The 13,573-nt window shown below is 39.1% G+C and overlaps 2 protein-coding genes across 3 annotated transcripts; both read left to right on the top strand.

Moving 5' to 3' along the window:
• The first annotated feature begins 422 nt into the window (after positions 1-422).
• On the top strand, positions 423-6,182 carry LOC111190370 (toll-interleukin 1 receptor (TIR) domain containing adaptor protein). 2 transcript variants are annotated; one of them, XM_049473383.1, is made up of 4 exons: positions 423-496; positions 2,133-2,180; positions 3,345-3,998; positions 4,876-6,182. In XM_049473383.1, the coding sequence occupies exons 2-4, from the start codon at positions 2,150-2,152 to the stop codon at positions 4,992-4,994; spliced, it is 804 nt and encodes a 267-aa protein (XP_049329340.1). In that variant the 5' UTR covers positions 423-496; positions 2,133-2,149; the 3' UTR covers positions 4,995-6,182. The 2 variants fall into 2 exon arrangements, with proteins under 2 accessions (XP_049329340.1, XP_049329342.1); XM_049473385.1 differs by lacking the exon at positions 423-496 and having other exon boundaries at positions 1,965-2,180.
• Positions 6,183-6,320: 138 nt separating this feature from the next.
• On the top strand, positions 6,321-10,443 carry ppp1r15b (protein phosphatase 1, regulatory subunit 15B). Its single transcript, XM_007241548.4, has 3 exons — positions 6,321-6,584; positions 8,585-9,648; positions 9,905-10,443. Exons 1-3 carry the CDS (start codon positions 6,437-6,439, stop codon positions 10,106-10,108), a joined length of 1,416 nt encoding a protein of 471 aa, XP_007241610.3. The 5' UTR covers positions 6,321-6,436; the 3' UTR covers positions 10,109-10,443.
• The last annotated feature ends 3,130 nt before the right edge of the window (positions 10,444-13,573 follow it).

Genomic DNA, 13,573 nt, shown 5'->3' on the forward strand with positions numbered 1-13,573 from the left:
TAGTACACAATGACAGAAACGAAGTGCATGTGCAGCTTTGATTGAGTGAAACTTTGTTACAGAAAAGTGGGTCATATATTTTGATAAACTTAAATGGCATATCCTACAAAAAAAGTATTCTTTGCGATTAATTAGTACAACTGTTAAAAAAAAAATCCAAAAAAGCTGGAAGAGTGGAAGATATTTTATTTTGTTTATAAATTGCATGTAAAATAAACATCAGGCATAGTGGAAAATTAATGAAGTTAGTATTAATATATATATATATATATATATATATATATATATATATATATATATATATATATATATTTATATTTATATATAGGTTTATGTGGGATAATTGTAGAATGACCTGTCTGTACAGAAACTGATATGTAGAAAGCAGAAGTTGAGGTACTGTAACGTCACTTCCTTTTTATTTTGCTTTCCGCTAACTGTTTCAGTCTCTTCAATGCTTTTAGATCTGTGTAATCAGCTCCCATTTCCCAGAAGCGTAAGTACTGTTGTGTGTGTATATATAGTATATAATAATCTGACTTTGAGATGGTCTGTGGTTTATTGGAGACTAAATGGCAGCCCTGAACCCAAGGGCGTAGGAGCGGGCTTGATATTGGGGGGGACACATTTGCCAATATGAACCCAAGCCCACTCTATAGTTTCCTAGAACAACATTTGCGGAAATTACTTTTAATTAAAAGTAAATTATTATTATAAGGTGATTTAACAACCTAAACATGTTACTCCACGTTACAGCTACTGTTGTTAGAAAAAATTATGCATGCAATGTCTGAATTATATACATACGACAAAAATGATCAGTTATCACCTAATGTTTAAAATAATATAACAGATTTGTTTATTATTATTATTATTATTATTATTATTATTATTATTATTATTATTATTATGTATTGTATGTCAATTCTGTTGTATATTTACATTTTCTCCTGCGCTTTTATTTTTTTTCCACTGAGAGCTCTTCTTAAGATGGTGTCCTTTTATGTAAAAGAATGTAACTTTACGTTTCATAGAGACTTTTATAAACGTCAGGACATGTGGTCTTACTGTGAAATACAAATGAACAGAAGTCAGGTTAGATCAGTGTTTCTCAACCCTGTTCTTACATATTCTACTGAATATTAACACTGTTCTGCATTTTCTACAACTTCCTCTGCTTTAAAGACACTTAATAAAGTAGTGGTGGCATGATGTGTCTAATACACTGCTGGATATACATAATGATTTATTTAGGCTCCATATAGGGGCTAAAGGATTTTAACAGGTAAACTCAGTAAATTACTGTTTATTAGCTGATCAGCTGGGTCAGGTGAAAAACACAATTAGTACAAACATAAAGTACTGTACTAAATTCTGGCTATCCTCTACATCTGGCTTCTAGATAACTAGTTAGCTAAATGAATTTTCGTTCATTATAGCTCACAGTAAGATTTAAATTAAATTAATTAATTGAAAATGAAACAGTGATTAGCTGATCAGGTACAGGGCAAGTTGAACATTATATATATAGTTTATTTTTTCTTTAACCGTGACTCCAAATCTAGCTAATTCCAAAGTTAAGCTAACTCACTAACACAGCTGCAGTTTATTAATCACAGTGGGTTTAATCTGTGTGTACGTGTATTTTTATCCAGCTATCAGAAACATATCATCACAGTTGACGTGGTTAGCCTACCGTTACCTTTCTGTTAGTAAAATCTCCGTATATCCAGATCTGTTTTAAATCAGCTGAAGCTGCTGCGTCCCGATCCCGCTGCTAAATCTCACAGCGAGGGGGAGGGGCTTCCTCCACCAGCACGCTGCCTCTCCTCCGGGCGCCGCAAAACCAGCAAGCTGATTGGCTGTTTCTACTGAGAGGCGGGACTTAATACCTGAACCGGCTTCGTGATTGGCCCGGTCTGTTTCCTCATTAATAGTACAGCTGATCTGAGCGAAACAATGTCATTTTGGGGGGGACAAATCCACCTGTTTCTAATATTGGGTGGGACATGTGGGACACCCAAAGTGTGTTTAAAACACTAATCTATTACCAGAAACATACATTTTTAAATGGTGCTGTGGATCTGATGTGCTGTAGGTTTAAAATGAGGATTCTGTTTTTTTTTTTTCAGAGAAAGAACTAGGGAATATGGAAGCAGATTATGGAAGTAGCATGATTGGTGAGTTTAATAAATAATGTAATACATATTGTTTTACAGAATCCTTCTGTGTATGAATATAAAACAAGTGTTGTTACCCAAATAAATGTACATTTTAAAGAAACGTGGCACGTTATGTAGAGGAAAAGTTTCTGAAAACTAAAGTGACCTGAACTGACAGTGAGCAAACAAACTTTTTTGGGTGTTGATGATCAGCTATGACATTAAAGCCATTTACAGATGAAGTTATAATTGATAGTCTTCGTTTACAACAGCATCTGTCAAGGGGTGAATATATTGGACAGCAAGTGAACATCAGTTTTTGGTGTTAAAATAAGGCTGTTGCCATCTGGGTCAGGGCATCCCCAGAAGCTCCTAAACATTTACACTGATAAATCACAGTTTGCTTGGCGTTGTGTGTCAAAGATAAAAGGTTGTGTTTGTTGCTTGACCAGAGAAAATGTGTTGGCGTAGCTCCCTCAGAATGAGAGAAAGAACCCTGAAGAGAAACCAACTACCTATATAACAGTAAAAAATGGGTAGTAGATACAGAGTACCATATTTCTCCCACTATAAGGTGCACTTAAAAACCTTTAATTTTCCCAAAAATTGTCAGTGCGTCTTATAATCCGCCGCACCTTATGTATGAATTCTACCAGTCAGGTAAAATTTCTCTCCACCCAGTGGCGAGACCTGCTGAAGTACATGGAAAACATGGCGACACCACTGCTTCTTATAAGTGTTGCATGATGCGCCTTATAATTTAGTTTGAAAAAATGCGGTAATTAATAAAGAAATTTATTGCGGACTAATTATTAAAAGATTTAACCACTGAAAATCAGAGATAAATAATGTTAAGTATCCAATAAAAGGAATAATTTAGATTTAGGTGGGTGATTAGTTATATCAGTAACAATAAGAGTTTCTGTACGGATCAGTCTTATCAGAGGCGTGAGCGAGTCGGTGGAGTTCTCTTTTATTCAAAGCAAGGAGAGATTTGTGCTTAATTCCATGGCTTTGATGCCTTTAAATAGCTTATCACAGTTCTTGCTAGTCTGCTTTACATACACCAACAATATTACAATTCGATCCAGTTGCTGTGAATGCGCACACGGCTACATGTCTGTAATATAAATATTCCTCAACTACATATTGTTAACAATAGGTGTTAACTTGTGTTTTTAGGCAGGTTTTGTCGACACTTTAGAAAACCGAAAAAGGACACCATTTTGTGCTACGCAAAGAAACGCTTCCAGAATAGCAAGTCTTTCTCCAGTGAGAACCCTGACGGCCTCTCCATGGATGCTGGACCTTCCTCCTGTGGGAATTCTTCCTCCTCTTCCTCACATCCAGACTGCATATGTCCTGCACTAAGCAGTCCCTCCTCCTCTTCCCATTGCATCTGCACTGCTCAGGGTTTGTCAGTGTGCTCTACGCGGACCCGCACATATGACGTGTGCGTGTGCCACAGTGATGAAAACGTGGCCCAGGCTCACGCTTTAGTGACATTTCTGGAGTCTCCATCAAGAGGGCTCCGATGTTTCTTGCGAATGCGTGACTGTCCACTGGGAGGGGCTGTATCCTCTGAACTATGTAACGCTGTACAGTCCAGCCACTGCTCCGTCCTGCTTATCAGTCCCAGCTTCCTGACAGACGACTGGTGCATGTATCAGATGCATCAGGCCTTAAGTGAAGGACCCATGTCCCAGAGGATCATACCTGCTGTTCTGGACATGCACATCTCTGAAATTCCACATGAACTGCGCTTCTTATACATTGTGGACTTAAACAGGAACCATGAAGCTGGCTACACTCGTGTGTACAGAGCAGTTCTTCAATGTGAGAATTTTAAATGAACTCACATACATTACACATCTTCACGTACTTCAAGTTGTACCCACACAGCTTGTATGGTTTCTGTTTTGCCAATAGAATAGGACTCACACTTTATTCTTGGATCTGATACACAGTTCAGAAGATAACCCCTGTCTGAACCCACCCATTTTCTCATATGCAAAAGTATTGGAACAGATATGGATGAAGTGAATAAGACTAATATTTAGTTGTAAATTCTTCTCTTGCAGTAACTGCATGACGTCTGTGAGCCACTGACATCACTAACCTTCTGCATTCGTCCTCTGTGATGCTTTTCCAGACTGCAGTGGGTTTTGGATCATTAACTTGCTGCATGATGAAGGATCTCTTGATCAGATTAGTTTCAACTTTCTTTAAATTCACAGACAAAATGTTTCTGTAGAATTCTGAGTTTATTGCACATAAATAAGGATTAATGAATATTAGAAGAAGGCATGCAAGCCCAAATCATAACACTACCTCCACTGTGTTTCACAGTTGAGCTGGTATGCCTAACATAGACATTCAGTGCTATTTATTGTTGTTCCAATACGTTTGCTCACAAAAAATGATTGGGTTCAGACAAAATGTGCTATCTTCTGAGTTGTGTATCAGATACAAATATTACCAGATACCAGATGTTTCTGGTAAATATTCAAATGTGGCCTTTTTCTCAAATGTGCACTAAAACAAAACCACCAAGCACAAGTGTGAATATTGGGATAGGCCTTAAACATCACATGGTTAAACATCATGTGGTGTTGAATCTGCTCGTTTAAGGCCAAAGTGTATGATAAATAAATGGTATCTTTGGCCTTAAATTCAGTTCTGTGGTCACTAACATTATTTCTCTGCATTACAGATTTTAAGGAGATACCTATTTCTCACTCACAGAGCAGTGCAGAAGACTGTGGGAAGGAAATCACTGTGATGCATTATCAGGAAACTGCACAAAATATGGACCTGCATGGGTTACGCTAGCATTTTCTGCTTGCTTTTTTATTTTGTTATTTCTGATTAACTGTTTTCCATCACTGACTGGTTTATTTTTCTGATACTTGTGTATTAATATAAATATTTCCATCATAATAAATGTCAATTTCTGTGTGAGTCTGTAGGTAACCTCTGAAGCACACAGAGGAGCGGAGGGAGGAGGGGTTTAGTGTTGATGTGTGAGTGGCAGACATGCGGATTGGACATTATGGAAATACGGAACAAAACCTTATTGGTTCAATACGGGACGCAACATTTAGTTGCTAAATAAGGGATGATTTTGTATTTTACGGGACGGGTGGCAACCCTAGCGGTGGTCCCTTCCTACTCACACTAACTCTCCTCTGCGCTCCGCAAAACCAGCAGGCTGATTGGGTGTTTCTCCTGAAAGGCGGGACTTTATCAGTGAACCGGCACCATGAGGTTAGGAGCTTTCCCTTTCACCTGCGGTCAGCAGCCTGTCTCCTGGCTGCGTGGGGTAAAATCCGTTTCCCGCCCAAAACGGGTATGCCTTTACACATACAATTACTTAAGGTCCAAAGGGGCAGGTGCTCAAGCCCCCTTGATTCAACCTTAAACCATGTGGACACAGGCTCAGCCATTATTCAAAGGTGTGTTACCATCTGATAGAATTTTAAATGTGGTACATCTAAGGCCCCTACAAAGCCAGGCCATTTTCAATTGCTCCAAATAAAGGTGCTCAGCCACCCTTCAAGCACTTTAACAACATTATTGGACAATAAAATTGGGATAATTTTTTAATGGGTAAAGAAGTTTGGGCAAAAAATTCATTAAGTGAGTGCAATCCTTCCTAGCCAGGAAAGAGGTAGAGGGGCCCAGAGATCTAGATCTGATTTTATAGCCTCCGAAAGTGGAGGGTAATTACCTTTTAAAAGTCTGATCAAAATGAGGTGTTACATAACCCCCCAAGTAAACAAAGCCAGAATGTGAGCAATAAAAAGGAAAGGGCTGTAGTAGATTTGGAACAGATGTGAGAGGTCAGTGGAATTGACTCAGATTTCGTTAAAGTAATTTTATACCCAGAAAAAGAGCCAAATACTGAGATGGTTTGAATCAGGCAGGGTAGAAGAACAGAAGAGGTACCGAGAGCGGAGTGTTTGATCAGCTGGTGGCGCTGTGTCTCTGCAGGATTTACTCATCTCAGTCTGTCCCTCAGCTCCGCCCCCTCTGTGTGGGCGGGGCCAGCAGTCCGTAAAGGCGGTCTCGAAACGTGAGTGACACATCCCGGAGCCAATCACAGAGCGCGACCGCGTGTTTATATGACGGCGGGCGGTTATCGCGGGTCGGTTCAGTTGGTAGCGGGGCGGGTAGAGCGGCTCCACGGAAAGATGCGCTCTGTGAGCGGCGGCAGATCCTACACAGCCCGGGCCGAAAACCTGAACACGTGACCGCTCCGCCGCGCGCTGAGCATGGAGGCCAGCGGGAGCGCTCCGGGGGCCGTGCAGCGCTTCGGCGCCGGCAGCCTGATGATCCTTCCGCGGACAAAGCAGATCCTGGCGTTGCTGTGGGAACACCTCCGCCTGCTGATGCAGGTCATCTGCTACAGTCTGATGGCAGGTAAACCCGCGCTGAGTTTAGACTGACTTCATTTATACTTTCTCTGATTCAGGAGAGCCTTTTAATGCGTGTTTTTAATGAGAACATCCTAAACTTCTGATTTCTTTAGAGTTCCAAACAGTATGCTACATTTTTGAAAAATATATTTTGATGGTTTTAGGTATAATGTAATGCTGTCATAATAATGATCTACATTGCTGATTTATTATAGCCGGGTCAGTATCAAAATAACCTGGCTTCTTATCAGCAGAGCAAAACACATTATTACATTAATATGAGGAAGTTTAAATAACAATTTGTTTGAAATTATGTTTTATTAAACGTTCAAATATTAGTTTTAGTCATTTAAATTATTCTTTTAGCTAGTTTTATAAAAAATATCAGGAGATATCTGAGAACTTCATGTTTACCCTGTTATCTTGAGATAACCCTACCCTTTAAGAAAGTAAACTTTGACATAATAGGTGACATCACAACTTTCATAGTGTTTTATGTTTAAGGAATGTTCAGTCTTCAATACCTCTACCTAATATATATTAACTGTTTCCATATTCAGCTGAGGTAATATTTGTGGTAAAATATGGTGATAATTAAAACAGAACAGAACAAAGTAACCATGAACAATTTGCAGATCACCCCTGTTTTTATATTAAATGCCAATGTTTACTAAAATTGTCATCCCTGTCGTGCAGTAAAAATATGATTTCTGTGTAGTCTGAAGTCATAAATACAATATATAATAATAATAATATAATATAATAATCCACAAAGAAATTGATCATAAAAATATTTGTTTTTTTAGTAAGGGGAGCCCATTAACATTAATGTGGTGAGGTGTCTATGCTGTTTAAAAAAAATTGCTTTTAATCATTTGGGCTATTTAAAAACTTTAGTGTCTTAGTATCCTTAATAAAATGCATTGCTCTAAACTTTTTTTATTTATAAATTCATAGTGTCGTAAAATAAAATGCAAATTTGCATTTACAAAATGTATTCCAGAAAAAATGGTTATTGTGACCGGCATGGTCGGCTTCTTCTGACATCTGCAAGCATGTTTTTTCCTGTAGAAGCTTTTGTAGGAACTTAAAAATATGGCAACGTCCTACATTTAGTTCACTAAAATTACTATAGTTTTGGAGCTCAGGTAGCATTGAATGTGTTGTTTGTTAATGTAGGGGTTATTGTACTTTTATACATAAGGTATGTCACACTTATTATTATTGTTATTATTATTATTGACCAAATAAATTACCCCCACCCCTAAAAACAACTTAAAGTATTGCCTATTAACCTGTAACATAAAGGTATGTAAAATAAAATAATTAAAAACAAACAGATCGGCACTGTTAAACATGAAAGGCATTTTTAATTAATATAAAATTAAAATCACATCAGTGGAAAGGAATTGGTGTGCATAATTGGCTTCCATTGAATTGTGATGAATATGCCTACTGGCTAACCTACTCCAATCATTTGTTGGCTCAAAAAAAAAAAAAGACAAACGTCAAAAGTTCAAGTAGTGTAAGATTATATGTCCAAATGTTTGTGGACACCATTTCTAATGAATGTATTTAGCTACTTTATGTTGCACCCACTTGTGCAACATAAAGTTGCCAATTAAAAACCACTCTCCTTATCAGATCATCAGTGTTTTTGTGAAAAACCATTGGGCTGGATGAGTATAAATCCCAGCACCTTTGAGGCCTGGAGCAGTGGAACTGTGCCCCAGCCAACAATTTTTAAGATGATAAAGCAGGAAAACATTTTTATTGCCCCTGATTTCAGTAAAAACAATGAAAACATGCAAACTTTTGCCCACATAGTGTATATCTTTATAGAATATTGTACATTGACTCTGGTTATAATTAAAATGTAAACTGACTTTCTGACCTGATGCCTTTATCTTTGTTTTTAAATGAGGAAGTTATATGTGTTTTGTTGAAATTGTTATTATATTGTAATAGTGTAACAGTGTACTCACATGTTGCTTTGATATCTAGTATTTCAGATGTTCCGGTTTGAAGTTCATGTAAGGATCACGGATGAAGCAGGAGAGCACATTCAGCACATGAGCAGTACATCTAGAGATGCCCCCGATGGCTTCCTCCTCTCTTCCTTATTCGAAAACAAAAACAACGGGGACCCCTTTGACCCTCACTCTTGCTCAGTTCTGTCCAGCCTGGTAAACGATGAACTCTGTTGCTCTTTGGTGGATGACTTTGTGTCCCGTGCCACAGAGTGTCTCTCAGATACTGAGGAGCTCTATGTTGGAGAGCCCAGCAGCTGGAAACACAGCTGGAATGTCCTCACAGGTTCTGAAGCAGAGGACTTCTGCCCTGTAACTTTTAGTGCTTGTGTCTCAAGCCTTTATCAGAAAGACTTGCAGAAGAAAGGGAACTCCTTCACTGAATTTGATTGTAATTTATCCGGTTCACCTGTGGAGCGGAGCCAGAGGCCCTGTCGTCAAGAGTCTGAAGGCCAGAGTTCGGACAGCGAGGTCAGTTGGGGAGGTTCAGACAGCTCCTGCGTGGAGGTGGACAGAGAGGACAGTGACCGACTTTGGGACCTTCTGACCCACTCCGCGGACCCGTATCATCCGCTGCACTTCAAAGCATGTGTGTCTAGCTTCAAAGTAGATCAAAAGACGTGCACATCTGCAGTGTCATTGAGCTCTGATGCAAGTGAACATGGAAGTAATGAAACTCTCTTATCAGAAGATGAAGAGGATGCATTGTGGAGATCACTGTCTCTCCATGATGACCCATACCACCCACTGAATTTCAGAGCTTGTCTGCAGACTCCATCCACTGACAACATGCATGGGCATACAAAGGACTTAGCCCGTGCTGGAGGCTCACCTGATTGCCAAAGGCAAAGTAATAAAACACCAACAGACCTTGAGCAAATATATACCAAGTGCAAAAAGCCTGTTTTGCCACTTAGGAGAGTTCTTGGTCATCAGTGTCATCAGCTGTCTGTGGAAAAACCCTTTAAAGTGCACTGGAAAAGACATCTAAAGCAGGTTGCTGGGGCCAGCACAAAGAAGATCCCTTTGGTGAAAAAGGTAATTATCTGTTAGAATTTACTAGTAATATTCTGAATGTTCCAGCTCATCACATTGTCTTATAGTAGTCGATGGTATGTGATCTTCACATTATCAGAATGATAAGAATCTGTGATGTTTTTTCAACTTCTGTGAATGACCAGCACACAAGTTACTGAATGCTGTGTTTTTTAAATGATTATCTAGGTTTTTTGTTGTTCTTCATGACTCGTAAGTTGACACTCTTTATCTATTTCTTTCCTTTCCCCACCCCCAGGTAAAATTCTCTCCAGTTGTGCAAGTTCACAAGATGCGAGCCTGGTCATTTGCCTTTCAGGCTTCTCGTAAGGGACCGTGGGAGGAGCATGCCCGGGACAGAGACCGGTTCCAGAGAAGAATTATGAAAACTGAGCAGGCCATTGGATACTGTTTCAGTTTGTCGCATAGGCAAAGTTTACAGCACACTAACCAAATAATCTAATGGTCTTGAACTGTTTTGTGTATATCCTGAAGGACTTTCAATGGAAGGAAATGTTGTAGTTTTGTGGACCGGCCTCAACTTTTGCTTCAACTCAACTGTCATACCTCAGTGATGTGAAAACTCATTTGTGACTAGAATATGTCATGAGAAGGATTTCTTTACCGTGTGCCTTGTTGATCGGCTATGTAAATGATGCTGTAAATGGAACAGCTGTTATGTGTATAAACACTATTTAAAGTAGTAAGAGGGGACGGAGTGGAAGTGGCTGTGAAGGAGAGGAAAACACCATGTGTGTATTTGAACAAAATGGTAAATAAAGTAGATATTTCAACCTATTTACTTCCTATATTGAATTGTTGCTGCTTTCGGAAACAGCGCTTGTTCTGCAAGCATTCATAGGTTACTTAGTTTAACACACATAGTTCACCTGCAGTAGGACTCCTGTGTAAGATAGAGGGTTAAAAACAAGGCATGATGAAACCCTCTCCCCTGAGAAGAAATCAATTAGCGTCTCCCCTTAACACATCACTGGAGGCAAAGTGAAGGGTGCAATCTTCTTGGCTGATTGACACTGGTTTTATGGTTTGACTAATCCAGAGACTCTTTGTCCCTGTGAGAGAAGTTCTGAAGTTAACATGTGTTTACAATCTATCACTGCTCATGAACACCACACACATGTGTGTGCACATATACATAGTGTGCTTTCGTCTCCTAGGACGTCTACAGCTCCAGTGTGATTGGTTGCCTGGTAACGGAGCGTGGTGGCAGTGAAAGGATTGCAGGCGATTGCAGCAGGGCTGGGTGTGTTGTCGAAGGGCAGCCAACATGGGCTCAGCTCCTATTATTCATCCTGAAGAGTTCTGAACCTGAGGGGAGGGGGTGCGCTGGGTCTCTGGAGTCTCAATTACCCTGCTTGCACAGCCTGACGCAATAGGACAGTCAGCAGCCTTTATGAGTGAAACACAAAGGCAGCACAGGTAAACTCAAGCATTCCCTCTGGGCCCAGAGAAAGCTGAGCTTCTCTTCGTCAGTATTTCATCAGTTCAGTGGAATGATTATCAGCCCCCCTGTCAAGGTGCAATAATTGTAGAACACTGATGAATGCTGTGATTTTGGTTGAAACTAAGGCTTTGTGTCTGAAGCTTTTAGGATTATTAGTAATATTTTAAACTTTTAAATGAGTTTAAAGAGGCAGGCACTGAGAAAAAATGTATGCACAATATCTTAACTTGTATGGGTAATGTGTGAGGATTGAAAGGATGCCACATTGTTTGAGGAAACGAAACTTGTCACCCTAAACAGGGTTGAATTCGAAGACAAATAAAATTGTCTATTAACCAAAATTGAATTGCAAGATTAAACAAAATGGTAGTCAGTATTTTCCTACAGCCTATTTCAAGAATTTTAACCCCATACCAGCAACGAGGGTGCTGTCGTCTAGCCTGTAGAGGTCTGTGCATCCATCCAGGGATATGTCTCCCTAGACCATCACAGACCCACCACCAAACCGGTCACACTGAATTGTGTTGCAGCAGCATAATGTTCTCCACAGCAACTCCAGACCCTGCCCTGTCTGTGCTCGGTGTCCACCAGATCGTCTGTGAGAAACATAGGAGGTGGATCTGCCAGCAAATGGCAACTAAGACTGAGAAGAAGTAATGGATGTGGACCAGAACTGATCCACACCCTACAGAAAGATAAATCCTGCACCTGTCTGGGATTATACACAGGGCTTATTCCCTTCCCCTATACTCTACACTCCCGCTCATTCACCTGCAGCCAACTACAGTTAGGCCCATAAATATTTGGACAGTGACTCAATTTTTGATGGTTGATTTGCATGCCTCCACACTGGATTTATAAATGAAACAAATGGAAATTCAAGGGGGTGAACAAAAACCTCCTATGAATCATTTAGGAATTGCAAGCATTTATCTATAAAGCCTCAGCATTTTAGGGTATCAAATGTAATTGTACAAATTATCTCATAAGCTATTTTCTGGGCTCTGTGTGCTCTTCACTTATTAATTCGCTATTAGATAAACAGGTAAAAAGGTCTGCAGTTAAATCCAGTTTCGGCTTTTGCATTTGGGAAACTTTTGCTGTGAACCCACAATATGCGATTTACCCTTGCACAACATGGGTGAGAAGTGACCCAGCTGAGTTATAATTTTAATATCTTTGCAATAAATTAATTTAATCATTAAGAATTTAAGGTAATCCTTAATTATTGTTCCTTATTTCGTTTTTACCTTTCTTACTTTTTGAATAAAAACTGTTTTGCTATCACTACCCCTCCAATGCACAACTTGGGTCAAAATTAACCCCCATTCATTTTCTGTGTAAATTCATGTATGGTGTTTTTAAGATATACTTAAGCCCTTATGTACCACTACCCTTCTAATGCACACATTACCCCCATACATTTTCTATGTAAGTATCGCTGAGGGTTTCTTTAGCACAAATCTTTATTTTTATTTTCCTTTATTACTTCATGAAGCTGCAGCTTTTATATTTCTACATCAGTTTTTCACACACAGGTCAGACACGACCCACATTTACTATTTCACAGCTCAGTACTGTTTTACAGTAACATTACCTTAGAAAACATTTGATGCCAGTAGTGAAATATAACTGTACATAATATTTAATTAGGTTTAGGTTACCTTAATTACATCACCTGTCAGAAGGTTATAAGTAATTATTATTAGCTGTTGACATATCCTATTTTAATAACTAATCTACTGTAGTAAGTTAACGATTGTAGTGAGCTTGGCTAAGTACATTGGTTGGCCATTTAGCTACAGCGTATTTGTGCGATAATAAAATATTTCAGTTATTGTCACCAAGAATATTATTAATTTAAAGAATAAACATCTTAAACTAAATAAATAGTAAAGTTTTATACAATATACCAGTTTCAAACATTCAGTATAAACAAGGAAACCTTTTAATTAATTTTATTTCTAATTTTTCCCATTTTCTCCCCAATTTACTTGGCCAATTACCCAACCCACTCATTAGGACTCCCCCCTATTACTAGTGATGCCCCAACACACAGGAGGGTGAAGATTAACACATGTGTGAAGTCAGCCACCGCTTCTTTTTGAACTGCTGCTGATGCAGCATCACAGCGTGCTCGGAGGAAAGCGCAGCGACTCGGTTCTGATAGCTGATCAGCTCACAGAGCTTGATGGTAAAGCTGCATGAGTGGAGGTTCGAACCTGCGACCTCCTGCTCATAGTGCCAGCGCTTTAGACCACTGGACCACTCGGCGCCCCTAAATAAGAAAACTTTTGACAGATTTTGTAAATAACAGTGAAAATTCTGATTTTTGCACACAGATTGTGGAATTAATAATAATAATAATAATAATAATAATAAATAAAAAAGAATACTACTAAGAAATTCCCTTCTACGCTTACTACATTAATCAATTAACCTTTATTTCCACTCTGTAAATAA

The sequence above is a fragment of the Astyanax mexicanus genome, unplaced genomic scaffold (genome assembly GCF_023375975.1).
Source record: "Astyanax mexicanus isolate ESR-SI-001 unplaced genomic scaffold, AstMex3_surface scaffold_37, whole genome shotgun sequence".
In the NCBI taxonomy this organism is placed as follows: Eukaryota; Metazoa; Chordata; class Actinopteri; order Characiformes; family Acestrorhamphidae; genus Astyanax; species Astyanax mexicanus.